A 13,540-nucleotide genomic window follows, 5' to 3' on the forward strand; every position below is an offset into this window, starting at 1 on the left:
TATTTGAGGATATGGGCATCAGTCAAACCAATCCGATGACCAAGGGGATCAGAAGCAAGGAGATTATTTTGGGGACATCTAACGATTTGTTTGGCATCGTCCAGGACGAGTATAACTTGGACAGGATCTTTTCACACTCACGATGCTGACAAATAATCAAGACCTACACCTGATCGATCCTGAGTGAATGATCGGGAGTAGATTGTGTGGTTGTCTTAGGAAGAAGATCGGAACCGAGTGGAAGGATGAATGAGTCAGAGTGAGTGGAGGTGTATTTGAGCTATTTTGAGAATGGTCGTCTAGCTGACGGAAAGTCCGTACTAATTATTAGCAAGGTAACTGAAGGGTAATGATAGCTCTCAAGGCGTATCTTTCAAAGGTTTCTAACTATTTTGATCGGCTTAGCCGTATGATATGGTATGATAATGTACCGTTTTCAACAAGAGATGACTGAAAGTAGATAGATGATGACGGTTAAGAGTAAGGTTGTATGCATCTTAATGGTATGGTGTAATTGATTCCGAGTCATTGATTATTTTCAATAAGTTTTAATTTCATTTTATCCTCGAATATTACTTTTTCCAAATAGTCACGTGATATCTGAAATAATCTTTCATTTCCATCTTTACACCAATTGACCGAAAATTCAATCTCATCTCACCCATTTTGACCCCGGTCATCTTCAGCATAATTTTCAAACAGATTCACTTCATCGCATTTGAGAATATACAAAAATACAATTTTACTGATAGTCAAGACAAACCTTGATTACTTCATTTACTCGATCGACTGCAAGACAGATAAACGATCTGAACAAAATCTATAAACAGCCTTCCTATTTACCTTCAACTTCAACCTAACATTCGTAATGGCTTTCGGTTAGTTTGATTTTCTCAAATCTTAGGAATTGAGAAATTCATTGAATGCTGATTTTTCATCATTAAATAGGTGAACGAGGAGGACGAGGTGGCGGACGTGGTGGCGGAGCTGGTGGTAGAGGAGGATTCGGCGGTGGAAGAGGTGGTGGTGGAGGAGGAAGAGGTGGATTTGGTGGTGGTGACAGAGGAGGGTTCGGTGGTGGTAGAGGTGGTGGTGGTGGAAGAGGTGGACCAAGAGGAGGTGGTGCTGCTAGAGGTGGTAGAGGTGCACCAAGAGGTGGTCCAGGTGGAAGAGGTGGATTCGGTGGTGGTAGAGGCGGTAAACCAGGTATGGGTAAAAAAGGACCTGGTGCTGTTACTCTTGAACCACATAAACACGCTGGTGTTTATATCGCCAAAGGAAAAGAACATCTTTTAGTAACAAGGAATATGACTCCAGGAGAATCAGTATATGGTGAAAAAAGAATTTCAATCGCTTCTACAAATTCTGAAGGTGAAGAAGAAAAAATTGAATACAGAGTTTGGAATCCTTTCAGAAGTAAATTGGCTGCTGGTATCCTAGGTGGTTTAGATAACATTTACGTGAGTATCATAATCCGTTCTCATCTCTCAAATCTGGACTTAACGCTGTACTACCTACTAATTTCACTCTACCCATTAGATCGCTCCTGGAGCTAAAGTTTTATACCTTGGTGCTGCATCCGGTTCATCGGTATCTCACGTATCAGATATCGTCGGTCCAGAAGGTGTCGTTTATGCAGTAGAATTTTCTCATAGACCAGGTAGAGAATTAATTGGAATGGCAAAGAAAAGGACGAATGTTGTTCGTGAGTTGAATATCTGTCTTAAACAATAACAAATAAATAGTTTTCTTTTCTTAAGATAATTGCTAATTTGGAATTTTCTATTTTTTTTAAAAAAAATAGCAATTGTTGATGATGCACGACATCCTCAAAAATATAGAATGTTAGTTCAAATGGTTGATGTTATTTTTGCAGATGTTGCACAACCAGATCAAGCAAGAATTATTTCTTTAAACGCACATCATTTCTTAAAAAATGATGGTGCAATTGTAATTTCAATTAAAGCAAATTGTATTGATTCAACTGCACCTGCTGCACAAGTTTTCGCAAGTGAAGTTAATAATATGAGAAAAGAAGGTATTAAACCTAAAGAACAACTTACTTTAGAACCTTATGAAAGAGATCATGCTATTGTTGTTGGTAAATATGAAAGACATTCTGGTAATTAGTAATTAGTATTAGTATTAATATTAGTAGTAGTTTGAGGATGATATAGATTTGAAAAAAAAGAAAGGAAAAAAAAAACACTACAAATACAATTACCAAAATCTTTTTCTTTTACTTTATTTGATAATTTCATTTCATTTCATTTCATATTGTTTTTTATTTCGCTTCGTTGTTTTCTTTTCTGATTTTATATCATAGGTTTCATCTTGGCTTGTATTGCTTTGATGAGGATGTATGAAATGCTCTGCCCGATTTAATTAATGATAAATCATATTCCAGATGAAATTGATAATAGTCAAAGCACCTGATCAATTTCGCTTCTAGTGATGCATGTTATTTTACAATTATGGTATAAAATATGCGAGGTATTCAATATACAATCAAAGTACAAGTATTGCGTTTCCTTCAATTATCTCATTTTCTTCAACTATTTCAATTCATACATCTCCTTCATTAATTCTTGAATCCGTCGTATTTTGTTATTATCATTAAATTCATTACTTGTCCATTCAGTTTCAAGTAAAATTTCTTCCAATTCATCAGGTACATCAATATCATTTGATGAAATGACTAAATATAATTCTTCAGAAGATATTGCTCGGATCTACAAAAATTCATTTCATTAGCCTACTTGTTTATTTGTACATAAACAATTAAACTTACTCTAGGGAATTTATGTCCTATGAACAATGGTATATATTGGATCACCTTCAATTGAATAGAAGATGATGAATGAGATAAGAATGAGATGGCCCTGTAATCGAACTCGTCATCAATATTCATCAATATAGAGATTTGAAAGTCTATATGATGAACATACAATTTCATTGAAGATGATATTCGATCTATCGATTTAATATTACTTATTCCCTTACATGAAGTTGTAGTTATAGTCAACAGTCTGAAAAAGAACAGACATAGTTAATTTATCAGTCATCAAGGATCCCTCTTTTCGTTATCTCGTATGTACCTCTCGACATTTTGAGATAACAAACTGAAAAGAAGAGAGACTACTAACGATTTATGACCAATTTCAGTACTCTTGGATTTTGCTTCTGATAAATCAAGAACTCCACTCGTCGAGAGTTTATAAACACTTTGGAGAGTAGGTATGAAAATCCTATTCGAAGTGAAATTCTTATTTAATATCTCTGATAAATCTTGAATAACAAGTTGAATTAAATCCGGATGAGTTAGAAGGTGAATTCGCAACGGCTTAAAAGCAGCTTCTGACTATTTCCTCACATTGCATCAACTTTTGTTTGATTTTCTCGTTTTTCCAACGATGAAACAATCGAAAAAATGCTTACCAGGCTTAAAACTTGACTTCCTATACTCAAGACTAAACCTGATAATAGATATTTCCTATGATGGGTGTTCAAATATAACATAGAAGAAGCAAACCATTCATCTTGTGGAATTTGTCGAAATCCTTCATTCCTAAAAGAATTTAATCAACTTGATTTCCATGAAGATGAAAAAAAACCCCGTTTTGTTCCAGCACTTACTCGAGCTTTTCCAGATCAATGTTCATACCTTCCATTCCATCCCATTGCAATCCCGCTTTTCTCAATTTCGCTAAAGTCATAGCAGATTCTCCTCGTACAGATTCCAGTTTTTCTACTCCCTGTTTTACTATACCTCCAATAATTTCACCAAGCAACATCGACACGGTGGAAGTGGTCGTCGGATCCAGATTTAAGGAAACTTTTCCTATCGAATTCAAAGATTGTATTCTAACCCAAGATCCTACATCACCTCTTTGATCCGTTGTATAATCGTTCAAACCTTGTATAAAAGTTTGCAGAATATCCTTAAATTGTGAAAGCGAAACTGAAATCAAGTTCAGCTGAGTCAAAACACTTCAGAACAGCACTGCTAAACATACTTATCATTGCCCCTGCTTTCTTTTGTGTTGAAATTTCTGCCAGAGATCTTATCGCCCACCTACGTGACTCTATATCGATTTTATCAGATTGATCCAAGAGTCCTAGTAAGGTCTTGATCACTTTATCATTCCACTCAGAAGATTTCGGATAGCATATGAATCCCAAACAAAGAGAAGCAGCTTGTCGTTGAGCGATTCGGAAGGTTTTTGTGTCTGATATTAGCCTGCATCAAGGGATGTAAGCTATTAATGGATTCGATTAGTATACCGAATAAGCTTACTTAGTCACGTCTTGTTCCGCAAATCTGAGCTCGCTCAATCTCCCATATACGCGAGCAACGGATTCGTGTACTTCCGCTTCTCTACGTTTCATGGAAGATTCTATGAATTTATCCAATACCGCTTGAGCGCCGGGCAAATCTAAGACACTCTGATTTAGGAGTACTACCAGTAATGAACATGTTGAAGAGAGAATATCGGCAGCTTGAGAAGAAACGAATGAGGCTGGCCGAATTGTTGAGAGCGCTTCGAATATCTAAAAAGGATTCCTGTTAAAGACACCAATTTTTAAGATTCGAAAGCTTACCCTTATCTTCCGCTGGTCATTCTCGTCGAACAATTCCGCGATATACCGCGAAGCAACTAGAGCTCCATGTACGTTGACACTGTCCAACGATTGGAATTCCTTGACCTGAACGCAAGCAATATCAGCTGGGTGTTACGTGTAAGAGTGATCGAGATATTAATTACCTCTCGATCAAGTGAGTCTTGTATATCTCGATCATCGCCTAGTTTCAAGACACTCTGCAAAGCTTGAGCAGCCTGACTCCGTATAACCGTATCCCAGTGTCGCAGGGTGATATGATGTAAATGATTTCTCATCCTATCTCGATAGACTTGATGCCTACTCGCGATGTCAGCTCAAGCCCACGATACTGAAGGAAACTCATACTTACACTGCTACAGCCGGAGCTGCGGTTGTGAAAGCCATTCTTCTTACGCTGATAGAGTAAAAATCGGTCTTTCCCAATACATCGATTCCTTCGGGATATAGACCCTAAATACACCATAAGCAGGTGAAATGATATCCCTCGCCGAGTAATGCTTACCAATCTTCCGACACCTTCCTGAAATGCAGCACTTGCTGCTCTTCTCACTCCGACTTCTCTGTCGAACAGCGCGACACAAATCAAACTAGTAGCCATATCTTCTGCATGCTCTTGTAGAACTTCTGGTGGACATGCTCTTGATAGTGACCAAAGAAGATAAGATGCAGCATCTCGCACATTTGCACCTATTGAATGAGATGCTCGACGAAGATCGAACGTGAGTGCCTAGAATCGAGAAAAATCAGCGAGTTTGACCTGGTGTGTAATCTCAGATTTGTAAGAGGTGGGTATCTTACCTTGATCACCCATTTGATAGCATTTCCAATTTCTTCATTCCTTATTAGACCTCTTCTGGCCATTTCGGCCAACGCTAAGCATACACCATGCCATCTAGCTTCACCTCTTGTAGATTCGAAACCACCGAATCCCATTGTACCGCCTAAGTTGGACGTTCCGCCAGGATCAATGACAGTACCAAATGAAGTCAGTGTTACTGGTTCTTCCTCAGTCCCTGAAAAGAGCTCTATAACAGCTCCGACAATCTGAGAGGAGAATAATGGTGGCAGTAAGGATGATAAACGGGCTAGATATTTCGCTGAAGAATATCGGACTATAGTATCCTGTCAAGGGCGTCAATACTGCTCATCTATATGATAGTTATTCTTTGACTCACTTTGTCGGAGAGTCCACCCATGAGATCATCTAGCCATTCTTCAAGTCCATCAGGCATGTCCACGTCTTCGTCATCTGAAATCACAATGGTCAGTTCAGCTTGTCAAGAATTGAGCCCTGGACCTACCATTCAACGCCTTTCCAACTTTAGCTAACCATATCCTACCCTTAGCCTTCACGGCCAGCTTACGTATAAGTCCGGAGGAAGCAGCTGTTCTTGAGCCTTTAAGGTGTGGTAGTATATTGGCATCCATGAAGTCTTCCAGTAAAGGTAGGAGGTAAGGTTTGACCAATGAGGGTAGAAGCGCTGTGAATTCAAGTAAAGATGTAATGAAATGAGTTTCACCTTCTCTTTCATTCTCTTCTAATTCAGCTGTAGACCATACAAAGAACCCTTTGAGACCTTTTGAAGTATCTTCTCTTGAATAAAGACGAGCTAGTACTAAGGCAGCATATGCTCCTTCTTTACCTGGTTTACTAAATAATGGTATCGATAATAGTATCACTTGTTTTGCTAGATTCGCAATTTCCGATTGGAATAATATGTTAGAAGAAGGTAAATCTATTCCAAAAGATGTTGATAATGGTAGTGTATTTGATGATAGAGCCTTAAGATTGAAAGGGACTGTCAAGAGTAATGCTAGCCATAACAGCAAAATGACTCGTAGTTCCCATGCTTCAGAAGACGATAGTAAAGGATGATGAGCAGTTGAAGGGATCATGGAGGTGGAAGGGGTGATCGGAGGGGATAACAAGGTTACTAGCATGGGAAGATTCGGTATTGAAGAAGGAAAGTGAGGTACTGGGCGATTATTGACCAAGATGAGCTTCTTCGTAGATCAACTGGAATGACGGCAGCTCACCTATAGCCTTCCATCCCCTTACTTTGACTATCCAGTTCAGCAGCTTTCCTAATCTAGCTAGTCGTCCTGAATTAACCACTACACTATTGATACTGTCATCATTTTTCGCCAAGGTATATAAGATTCGGCTAAGAAGGTCCATAAGAGGAGGAACTATTTCGTCAAGCGAAGGATCCAATAAGCCGGGTAAAGGTAGATAATAATCCAGCTAAAGTACATATGAGCTTGTGGGTGACATCGAAATTTGAGCCGAAAGCTCACTATGGCTCCCATGGATTTGACGAAAACCTCCTCTTCTTCATCGTCCTTACTGCTTGATTTAGCGGTGATATCTATTTCTAAGAATCGGTTGAGTAATCCCAGAAATTCAGCTCGATGTGCGAAATGAGTGTATGTAGGATCCGAATCATCTTCCAGAGGCGCAAAGGCTAGGTCTTTACTCATTGTAGATGATCCTGCTGCTCTACGACGAGAATGGAGCTTGTGAGGCAGTGAAAGCAGCTAATTCGCATCAAGAATTACATATACAAGACTGTCCAAAGTCAAAAAAGTCATAATTATGGACAACCGCGCTTCGCGAATCGCCCCGTCGGAAACTACGAACATTAGTATATTACCACGTGGCTTCACTTTATGTTGGATGTATTACAATCATGATCAACCCTTCAAAGCAGATCGAACGCTGCAAAGTATGCTATGCAGCAGTATGTACATCAATGAAATGTGATGTATGCATGAAGATATCAACATCTCAAATGACACAAACATGTCATTGATCAAAGAAACCAGCACCATACCTACACCTTTTGACTTGCCACTTAGATGCAGAAATCAAAATCAAAACTCAATAATAGATTAGACGCGTCTTGGCAATCTTATTAGAAAATTGGATGAAAACAAATATCATTTTGACTTTCCTTCATACTTCATTTCCCTTGAACACCAACACTTTCATCATATTCATGTCTGTGCTACAAGCTCCTCCTCCCACCATTTCGAGCCTGTCCATCTCTTCCACGGACTTAGGTCAAGACATGTCAGCGAAACACTCAGCTAACCATTATAATGGATTTTCCACTTCACACTCTATGAAATCCATCGCATCAACTTCGACCAACGGGTATACCAATGGGTATGCAAACGGTCATCATCACGACGATATCGAATATGAAGAAGATATGGAGGACAATGTTCTGGACCATCGTCTGAATCATGGGGATGCGAACTCTGAGGCAAGCGAGGAAGCGGAATCATATTATGATGTTCATCGTTAGTCATTCCTCTTTGCCCCTGTCTTCAAGAATGTTACTCAGTGTATAGAAGTTACTGTACTCACTGATGCATCGTCATACTCATAGTCGAAGTTAGGCTATTGCCAAATTCAGTTCAAACTACCGCTACCATACGGTATTGGGTACTTGACTATATGGAGAATTCAATAGCAAATCTGGTACTAGGCGCAGAATTGCGTGGATGGCAACGTGATAGAGACATGAAAAATCACATAGCGACAATCTGGGTCGAAGAAGCAGGTAAGGCTATTGATCAGTTTACCTAAGGCGAACTCTGCTTACATCCTCGATGCAGATCGAAAATCTATACCTTTTTCAGAGGTTAATCTGAATATACATGTATATCGATTATTAAGGAATGAGCAGGTAGCCGATTTTGATAACGATCTAGAAGGTAAGTTTGATTGATTATCTATCTGTAATTCTATGTAAAGTGTCGTTAAAGCTGATCTGGCCACACAGATACCGAGCATGAGGAATCTGTGTCGGCAGGATCGATGAGGACATTACCTTCCACTGAATTGGATGGCCTTTGGCAAACGTAAGTCGAAAAGAACGATTACGCACAACAGATTATAGCTGATACGATGAGGCATGTACCATTAGCCTTGTATATGCTGATAATTTGAAAACCCGTTTACTCAACTTCTGTTATTCTACGACTTACTTTTCTGAGAATAACATAGATTTCAATATGATAGCTTGGAACAGGTGAATCAGCTCTATCCTCTAAGACTTCACCTGTTTTGCGTGTCAACTGATGTGTGATCCTATTCAGAGTGATTCTTCTGCATGGACCGCCAGGAACGGGCAAAACGTCCTTGTGTCGAGCTCTCGCACAAAAGATATCGATAAGGATGAGAGATAGGTACATTCACATGCCCAATTGGCAAGATAAAGAAACGCAATTGGTTGCTGATATGAGGTCTTGTAGTTATCCCAGATCAAAGTTGATTGAGATAAACTCTCATTCGCTTTTCAGCAAATGGTTTTCGGAATCAGGAAAATTAGTTCAAAAGCTGTTTGATACCATTACGAGGGAAGTTGATAATGAAGAACAGTTTGTAGTTCTTATGATAGGTCAGCTTCTTTCGGTGAATGGGCTCGAACCAATTAGCTGACGATTGAGGATATCATTGTAGATGAAGTGGAGAGCTTGACTGCTGCTCGATCTGCGGCTATGACGGGTAACGAACCATCCGATTCGCTAAGGGTGAATAAGCTTGACATTTGTCTAATAGCGAAGGAGTAGCTCACAACTTATATAGGTTGTCAATGCCTTGTTAACGCAATTGGACAAATTGAGAACTAGGAAAAATGTTTTGGTAATGACAACTTCGAATCTAGTTGACGCGATAGGTAAGCCTTTTGCACCAAATTTGAGTAATTCAATTGTACATGAGTTAAAGTCCCCTTATTTTGGCAGACGAAGCATTCATGTCTCGAGTAGATATGGTAGAATTAGTACCTCTTCCTCCACCAGAAGCTATCTATTATATTTTAAAAGGATGTATCGAAGAAATGATGTCTAAAAATATGATTAAAAATAGACAATTACTAGAATGGACAAGAGCTGAAGATCAATGGAGAACATGGAAAAAATCAGAAGATAAAATAAAGAGATATAGTGGTGCATTAGCTCAATTAGCAATTAAATGTTATGTGAGTTATTTGGCAAATTTGATATGGGAAAAGCTAATTCAGAGTGTATTGGGTTTATAGGAGAAAAAAGTTTCAGGTAGAACATTAAGAAAATTACCTGTTTTAGCTCATACAAGTAAATTATCTAAATTTTCAGGTGGTCAAAATAGAAAAAGATCATTAGAAGATTGGATTAAAGCAATGTTAGAAATTATTGATTCTTTTTCTCAATCTTCTGAATTAATCAAGAAGAATAATAATGATCAATCTGAAGTCAAGAGAACACATCAAAAAAGTACTAGTGTTGTTAGTATAGATAGAAGTGAATTGGGTCATTTAGTAGCTACCCGAGGTGAATGAGATATTAAGAAGAGAAGGGAAAAGTACATCTGTGAATTGATATTTATATCGTTTATCATAACAGAGGAGGGATACTGAACAGGAACTCCAAATTGTAATATAATATATTACATCATTCAGCATCAATACGTTTACCGCATATCATGTATAGCATGGATCTATACTAAAGTATACATGCTATTTCATAATTCTTCAAAATAATACACTATTTATACTACAAGTCTAGCTTCTTTCCAACTTTCATCTTCTTCCTCATCTGACGATGTGAGATCATTCGAAACGGGATCCTCTATAGTTGTATCTTGCTTCTCAATCTTATTCCCATAATCAGATTTTATAGGTTGATTCATAGCATCTTCCAGTATCTCCCAATCTTCTCCTTCACCTCCATTCTCGACAAGAGGATTAATCTGATTTTCTATAGATGTACAAGTATTCTCTTGTTGGGTCGTATAATCATTATCATTTTCTGAGCGGGAAGAGTTATACTCAACTTCCCGCATTATCGAAAATCCTTTTTTTCTCTTACTTTTTCATTAAGTTTATTATTATTACTTGAAATCAAATTAGTTGAAGATGAAATATTAGATATATTTCTATTTATATTTGATGAGATTGAAGGTGTTAAAGAACTTGTACTATTACTTAAATTTATTTTTGGTATTGTCGTATTATTTCCTTTCGAAATTGTTGAAAGATTTTTATTAGGTATTGAATTTATTGAATTTTTTAAAATTTGAGATTGAGATGATTTAGGTATTATTTTATCTTTTATTTTTTCTTTATATCTATTTGTATTATTTGAATTATTTATAAGTGAGTTTATTTTTTCTTTTCCTTTATTTTGACTTTCTTCTTCTTCTTCTTCTTCTTCTTGTTGAGCTTGTGATAATTCATTTAATTTTAAATTTTCTTTTTCATTAATTTCTTTTTCAAATTCTTCATTCATTTCTTCTGCTGTTAAATTCATTTTATCAATCCATCTTTGTAATAAATTTGCATTATCTATACGTAAATTTGAATTTTGTTCATTTAATGAACTTAATTCAAGATTTAAAGATAATAATTCATCATTTAAAGTCTATATTTTCAAAACGAAGAAAGAAGGAAGGTAAAAATTCCATGATTCATCAGCACTTGTTGTTTAAAAATTATACGGAAAATATAGAGCGTCGAATAACTCACCTCCATATCTTTATTACGAACTCTCCAACGTTCTTCCCAATCTCTATCTTTTCTATAAGCTGTATCTCTTTGATCTCTTAATTCTTTTAATTCATCTCTTAATCCTTTAACTTCTTCATCACGATCACGAAGTGCATCAGCCATTGATAATTGTTTATTTTGTGATGCAGCTTGAGTTCGATATAAAGTTGATAATTCAGAACGAAGAGAAGTTAATTGAGCATCTAAATGAGTTAAAAGGGCTGACGAGCTAAATAATTATTCAAAAGCATTATCAGCAAATGTAATGATAACGGATATTGGCAGCCCAATTTTATAAATTTTGAATCACAACTAACCCTTCAGCAGATGAAGGTCCTCCTCCTCCTGATTTTGATAATGCTCGATTCCGTATCTTCAACTCTCTAGTTGTTTTCGCCAATCTACGATCTAAATTCGGAGAAAGACGGCTTAGCAGACTCGAATACTTGAGATCTGGTTGGAGGTTTTATGGAGTTGAGCCACTCACATTGATCCACTATATCCTTATAAACCTCCTGATCTGCTTGTTGAGCCATCAATCGCTCTTTGATTGTATTTTGCCATTCTGGCGGACCGTGAGCAAAGGTTGACATAAGGCTTGTGAGTTCCAAAGATGTTTGAAGTGATAAGTAGAGGACGTGATCACCAAGAGGTAAGATCAGCCGCCTGAAGTGAGCCTTGTATTCGGCGCAGTAAGCTTTATGCAATGCTTATAAGCTGACTATCTTATCAATAACAAGCATCCATCGATAAATCATAAACCCAATTCTTTGTTCCTCTTTCGTGATTATCTATTTACCAAGTTAACCGGTTCAAACGGTCATACCCGCCCACTATTTATTACTTAAAGGGGTAATTAGACTAGGCCTAGTGAGTGTAACAACACCGTTGATTGATCCATTATCATTGTATTACAATCATCACTGTCTTTATCATCATTACTTGCCACCTATCTCCAGTATTTACTTTCAATATTGCTAACGACAAACGACCATCATATCAATCACTTGATCATCACACTACTCGCTGAATCTGGATAACATCATGGCATCAAGAAAGAAGGTCCTGTTGAAAGTGAGTCAATAATAAGCCTTATAGCCACTTCGATACAACAATAGACAGCTTTGAGGACCCACCTTGATTCATGCTGACTAGATTCAATGGATAGGTTATAATCCTTGGTGATTCCGGGTGAGTGCTAGATGAACTCTTGCAGCAAATGTGTCGAGACATCTGCTTGAAGATGGATTCCAAGTGAATTGAATGGAACTGACTGACTAGATTTGACTATTTAGTGTCGGAAAGACATCGCTCATGAATCAATATGTCAACAAGAGATTCTCAAATCAGTACAAGGCCACCATCGGTGATTATTTCTGAATCAACCTCATCTTATCTGCGAAACCCTGTCAGATTCGGTGATTACGAGAGCTGATAATTGACGTGAATATAGGGGCCGATTTCTTAACTAGAGAATTGGTAGTCGATGACAGAGTAGTCACCATGCAGGTCAGTTAGCTTTTCGTCGCGACTTTCTGCATGAAGCTGACGCCATGTACATCATAGCTCTGGGATACAGCAGGACAAGAACGATTCCAGTCTCTCGGTGTAGCCTTCTACCGAGGTGCAGATTGTTGCGTATTGGTATATGACGTTAATAGTAGTAAAAGTTTCGAAGCGTTGGATGGATGGAGAGATGAATTCTTGGTCCAAGTGAGTTTGACTGTTCGCAGATGGGACCAATCATCATCGTCTGTCATTGTGCGAATAACACGACTGATGTTTTCACCGCTCAGGCCTCCCCACATGATCCAGAGAACTTCCCATTTGTAGTATTGGGTAATAAGATTGATATGGAAGAGTCAAAGCGAATGGTTAGTCATTGTTTTTTAAGTCACCGTTGCTTTATACGTCCCAGGACCTTACACCGATTGTTTCGGCACCTGCAGGTATCGCAAAAACGAGCAATGACATGGTGTCAAGCTAAAGGAAATATACCATACTTCGAAACTTCTGCTAAAGAAGCTATAAATGTTGAACAAGCTTTCCAAACTATCGCTAAGAACGCTTTAGCTCAAGAAGCTGAAACTGAGTTGTAAGTCATGCTTATCATATTAAATTTGCGCAATTTTCATAATCATGTGAAGAGGAAGTGGGTTACTGATTTGACGAACATACCTTGTCCTCGTAGATACAACGATTACCCCGATCCTATTCGAATTGATTCTGAGAATTCTCAGAATTACGGATGTAATTGTTAAAACCTCTCTTTATCTCCAACTTCCTTCTTCCAGCTTCTTTGCTTTCCATTTAATTAGTATATTGTGTATATTATACCACTTTCTCTCCCTTAATAGCTCATATGCTTTATGCATTATACG

At 37.7% G+C, this 13,540-nt stretch overlaps 5 protein-coding genes across 5 annotated transcripts; 3 read left to right on the top strand and 2 right to left on the bottom strand.

The window, feature by feature from the left end:
* Positions 1–868: 868 nt before the first annotated feature.
* I206_100724 (rRNA 2'-O-methyltransferase fibrillarin) lies at positions 869–2,130 on the top strand (the record flags this gene model as incomplete). The annotated part of the gene is made up of 4 exons (XM_019152383.1): positions 869–878; positions 949–1,460; positions 1,540–1,705; positions 1,805–2,130. 4 exons carry the CDS (start codon positions 869–871, stop codon positions 2,128–2,130), a joined length of 1,014 nt encoding a protein of 337 aa, XP_019014521.1.
* A 425-nt stretch (positions 2,131–2,555) lies between these two features.
* I206_100725 (uncharacterized protein) lies at positions 2,556–7,104 on the bottom strand (the record flags this gene model as incomplete). Its single annotated transcript, XM_070202263.1, has 17 exons — positions 2,556–2,732; positions 2,792–2,882; positions 2,949–3,029; positions 3,147–3,361; positions 3,439–3,568; positions 3,637–3,961; positions 4,017–4,240; positions 4,298–4,551; positions 4,603–4,707; positions 4,767–4,920; positions 4,973–5,073; positions 5,126–5,350; positions 5,422–5,745; positions 5,799–5,872; positions 5,925–6,599; positions 6,661–6,868; positions 6,922–7,104. The coding sequence occupies 17 exons, from the start codon at positions 7,102–7,104 to the stop codon at positions 2,556–2,558; spliced, it is 3,546 nt and encodes a 1,181-aa protein (XP_070058364.1).
* A 518-nt stretch (positions 7,105–7,622) lies between these two features.
* Positions 7,623–9,953, top strand: I206_100726 (uncharacterized protein; the record flags this gene model as incomplete). The annotated part of the gene is made up of 11 exons (XM_019152381.1): positions 7,623–7,929; positions 8,019–8,192; positions 8,248–8,346; positions 8,415–8,493; positions 8,559–8,663; positions 8,731–8,820; positions 8,887–9,032; positions 9,095–9,165; positions 9,221–9,311; positions 9,379–9,614; positions 9,675–9,953. 11 exons carry the CDS (start codon positions 7,623–7,625, stop codon positions 9,951–9,953), a joined length of 1,677 nt encoding a protein of 558 aa, XP_019014519.1.
* A 209-nt stretch (positions 9,954–10,162) lies between these two features.
* Positions 10,163–11,752, bottom strand: I206_100727 (uncharacterized protein; the record flags this gene model as incomplete). Its single annotated transcript, XM_019152380.1, has 5 exons — positions 10,163–10,363; positions 10,483–11,034; positions 11,139–11,388; positions 11,477–11,567; positions 11,647–11,752. The coding sequence occupies 5 exons, from the start codon at positions 11,750–11,752 to the stop codon at positions 10,163–10,165; spliced, it is 1,200 nt and encodes a 399-aa protein (XP_019014518.1).
* A 451-nt stretch (positions 11,753–12,203) lies between these two features.
* I206_100728 (uncharacterized protein) lies at positions 12,204–13,420 on the top strand (the record flags this gene model as incomplete). The annotated part of the gene is made up of 8 exons (XM_019152379.1): positions 12,204–12,233; positions 12,328–12,350; positions 12,455–12,525; positions 12,613–12,668; positions 12,726–12,872; positions 12,956–13,033; positions 13,109–13,254; positions 13,351–13,420. The coding sequence occupies 8 exons, from the start codon at positions 12,204–12,206 to the stop codon at positions 13,418–13,420; spliced, it is 621 nt and encodes a 206-aa protein (XP_019014517.1).
* Between the last annotated feature and the right edge of the window lie 120 nt (positions 13,421–13,540).

Source organism: Kwoniella pini, chromosome 1 (genome assembly GCF_000512605.2).
Source record: "Kwoniella pini CBS 10737 chromosome 1, complete sequence".
Taxonomy (NCBI): domain Eukaryota; kingdom Fungi; phylum Basidiomycota; class Tremellomycetes; order Tremellales; family Cryptococcaceae; genus Kwoniella; species Kwoniella pini.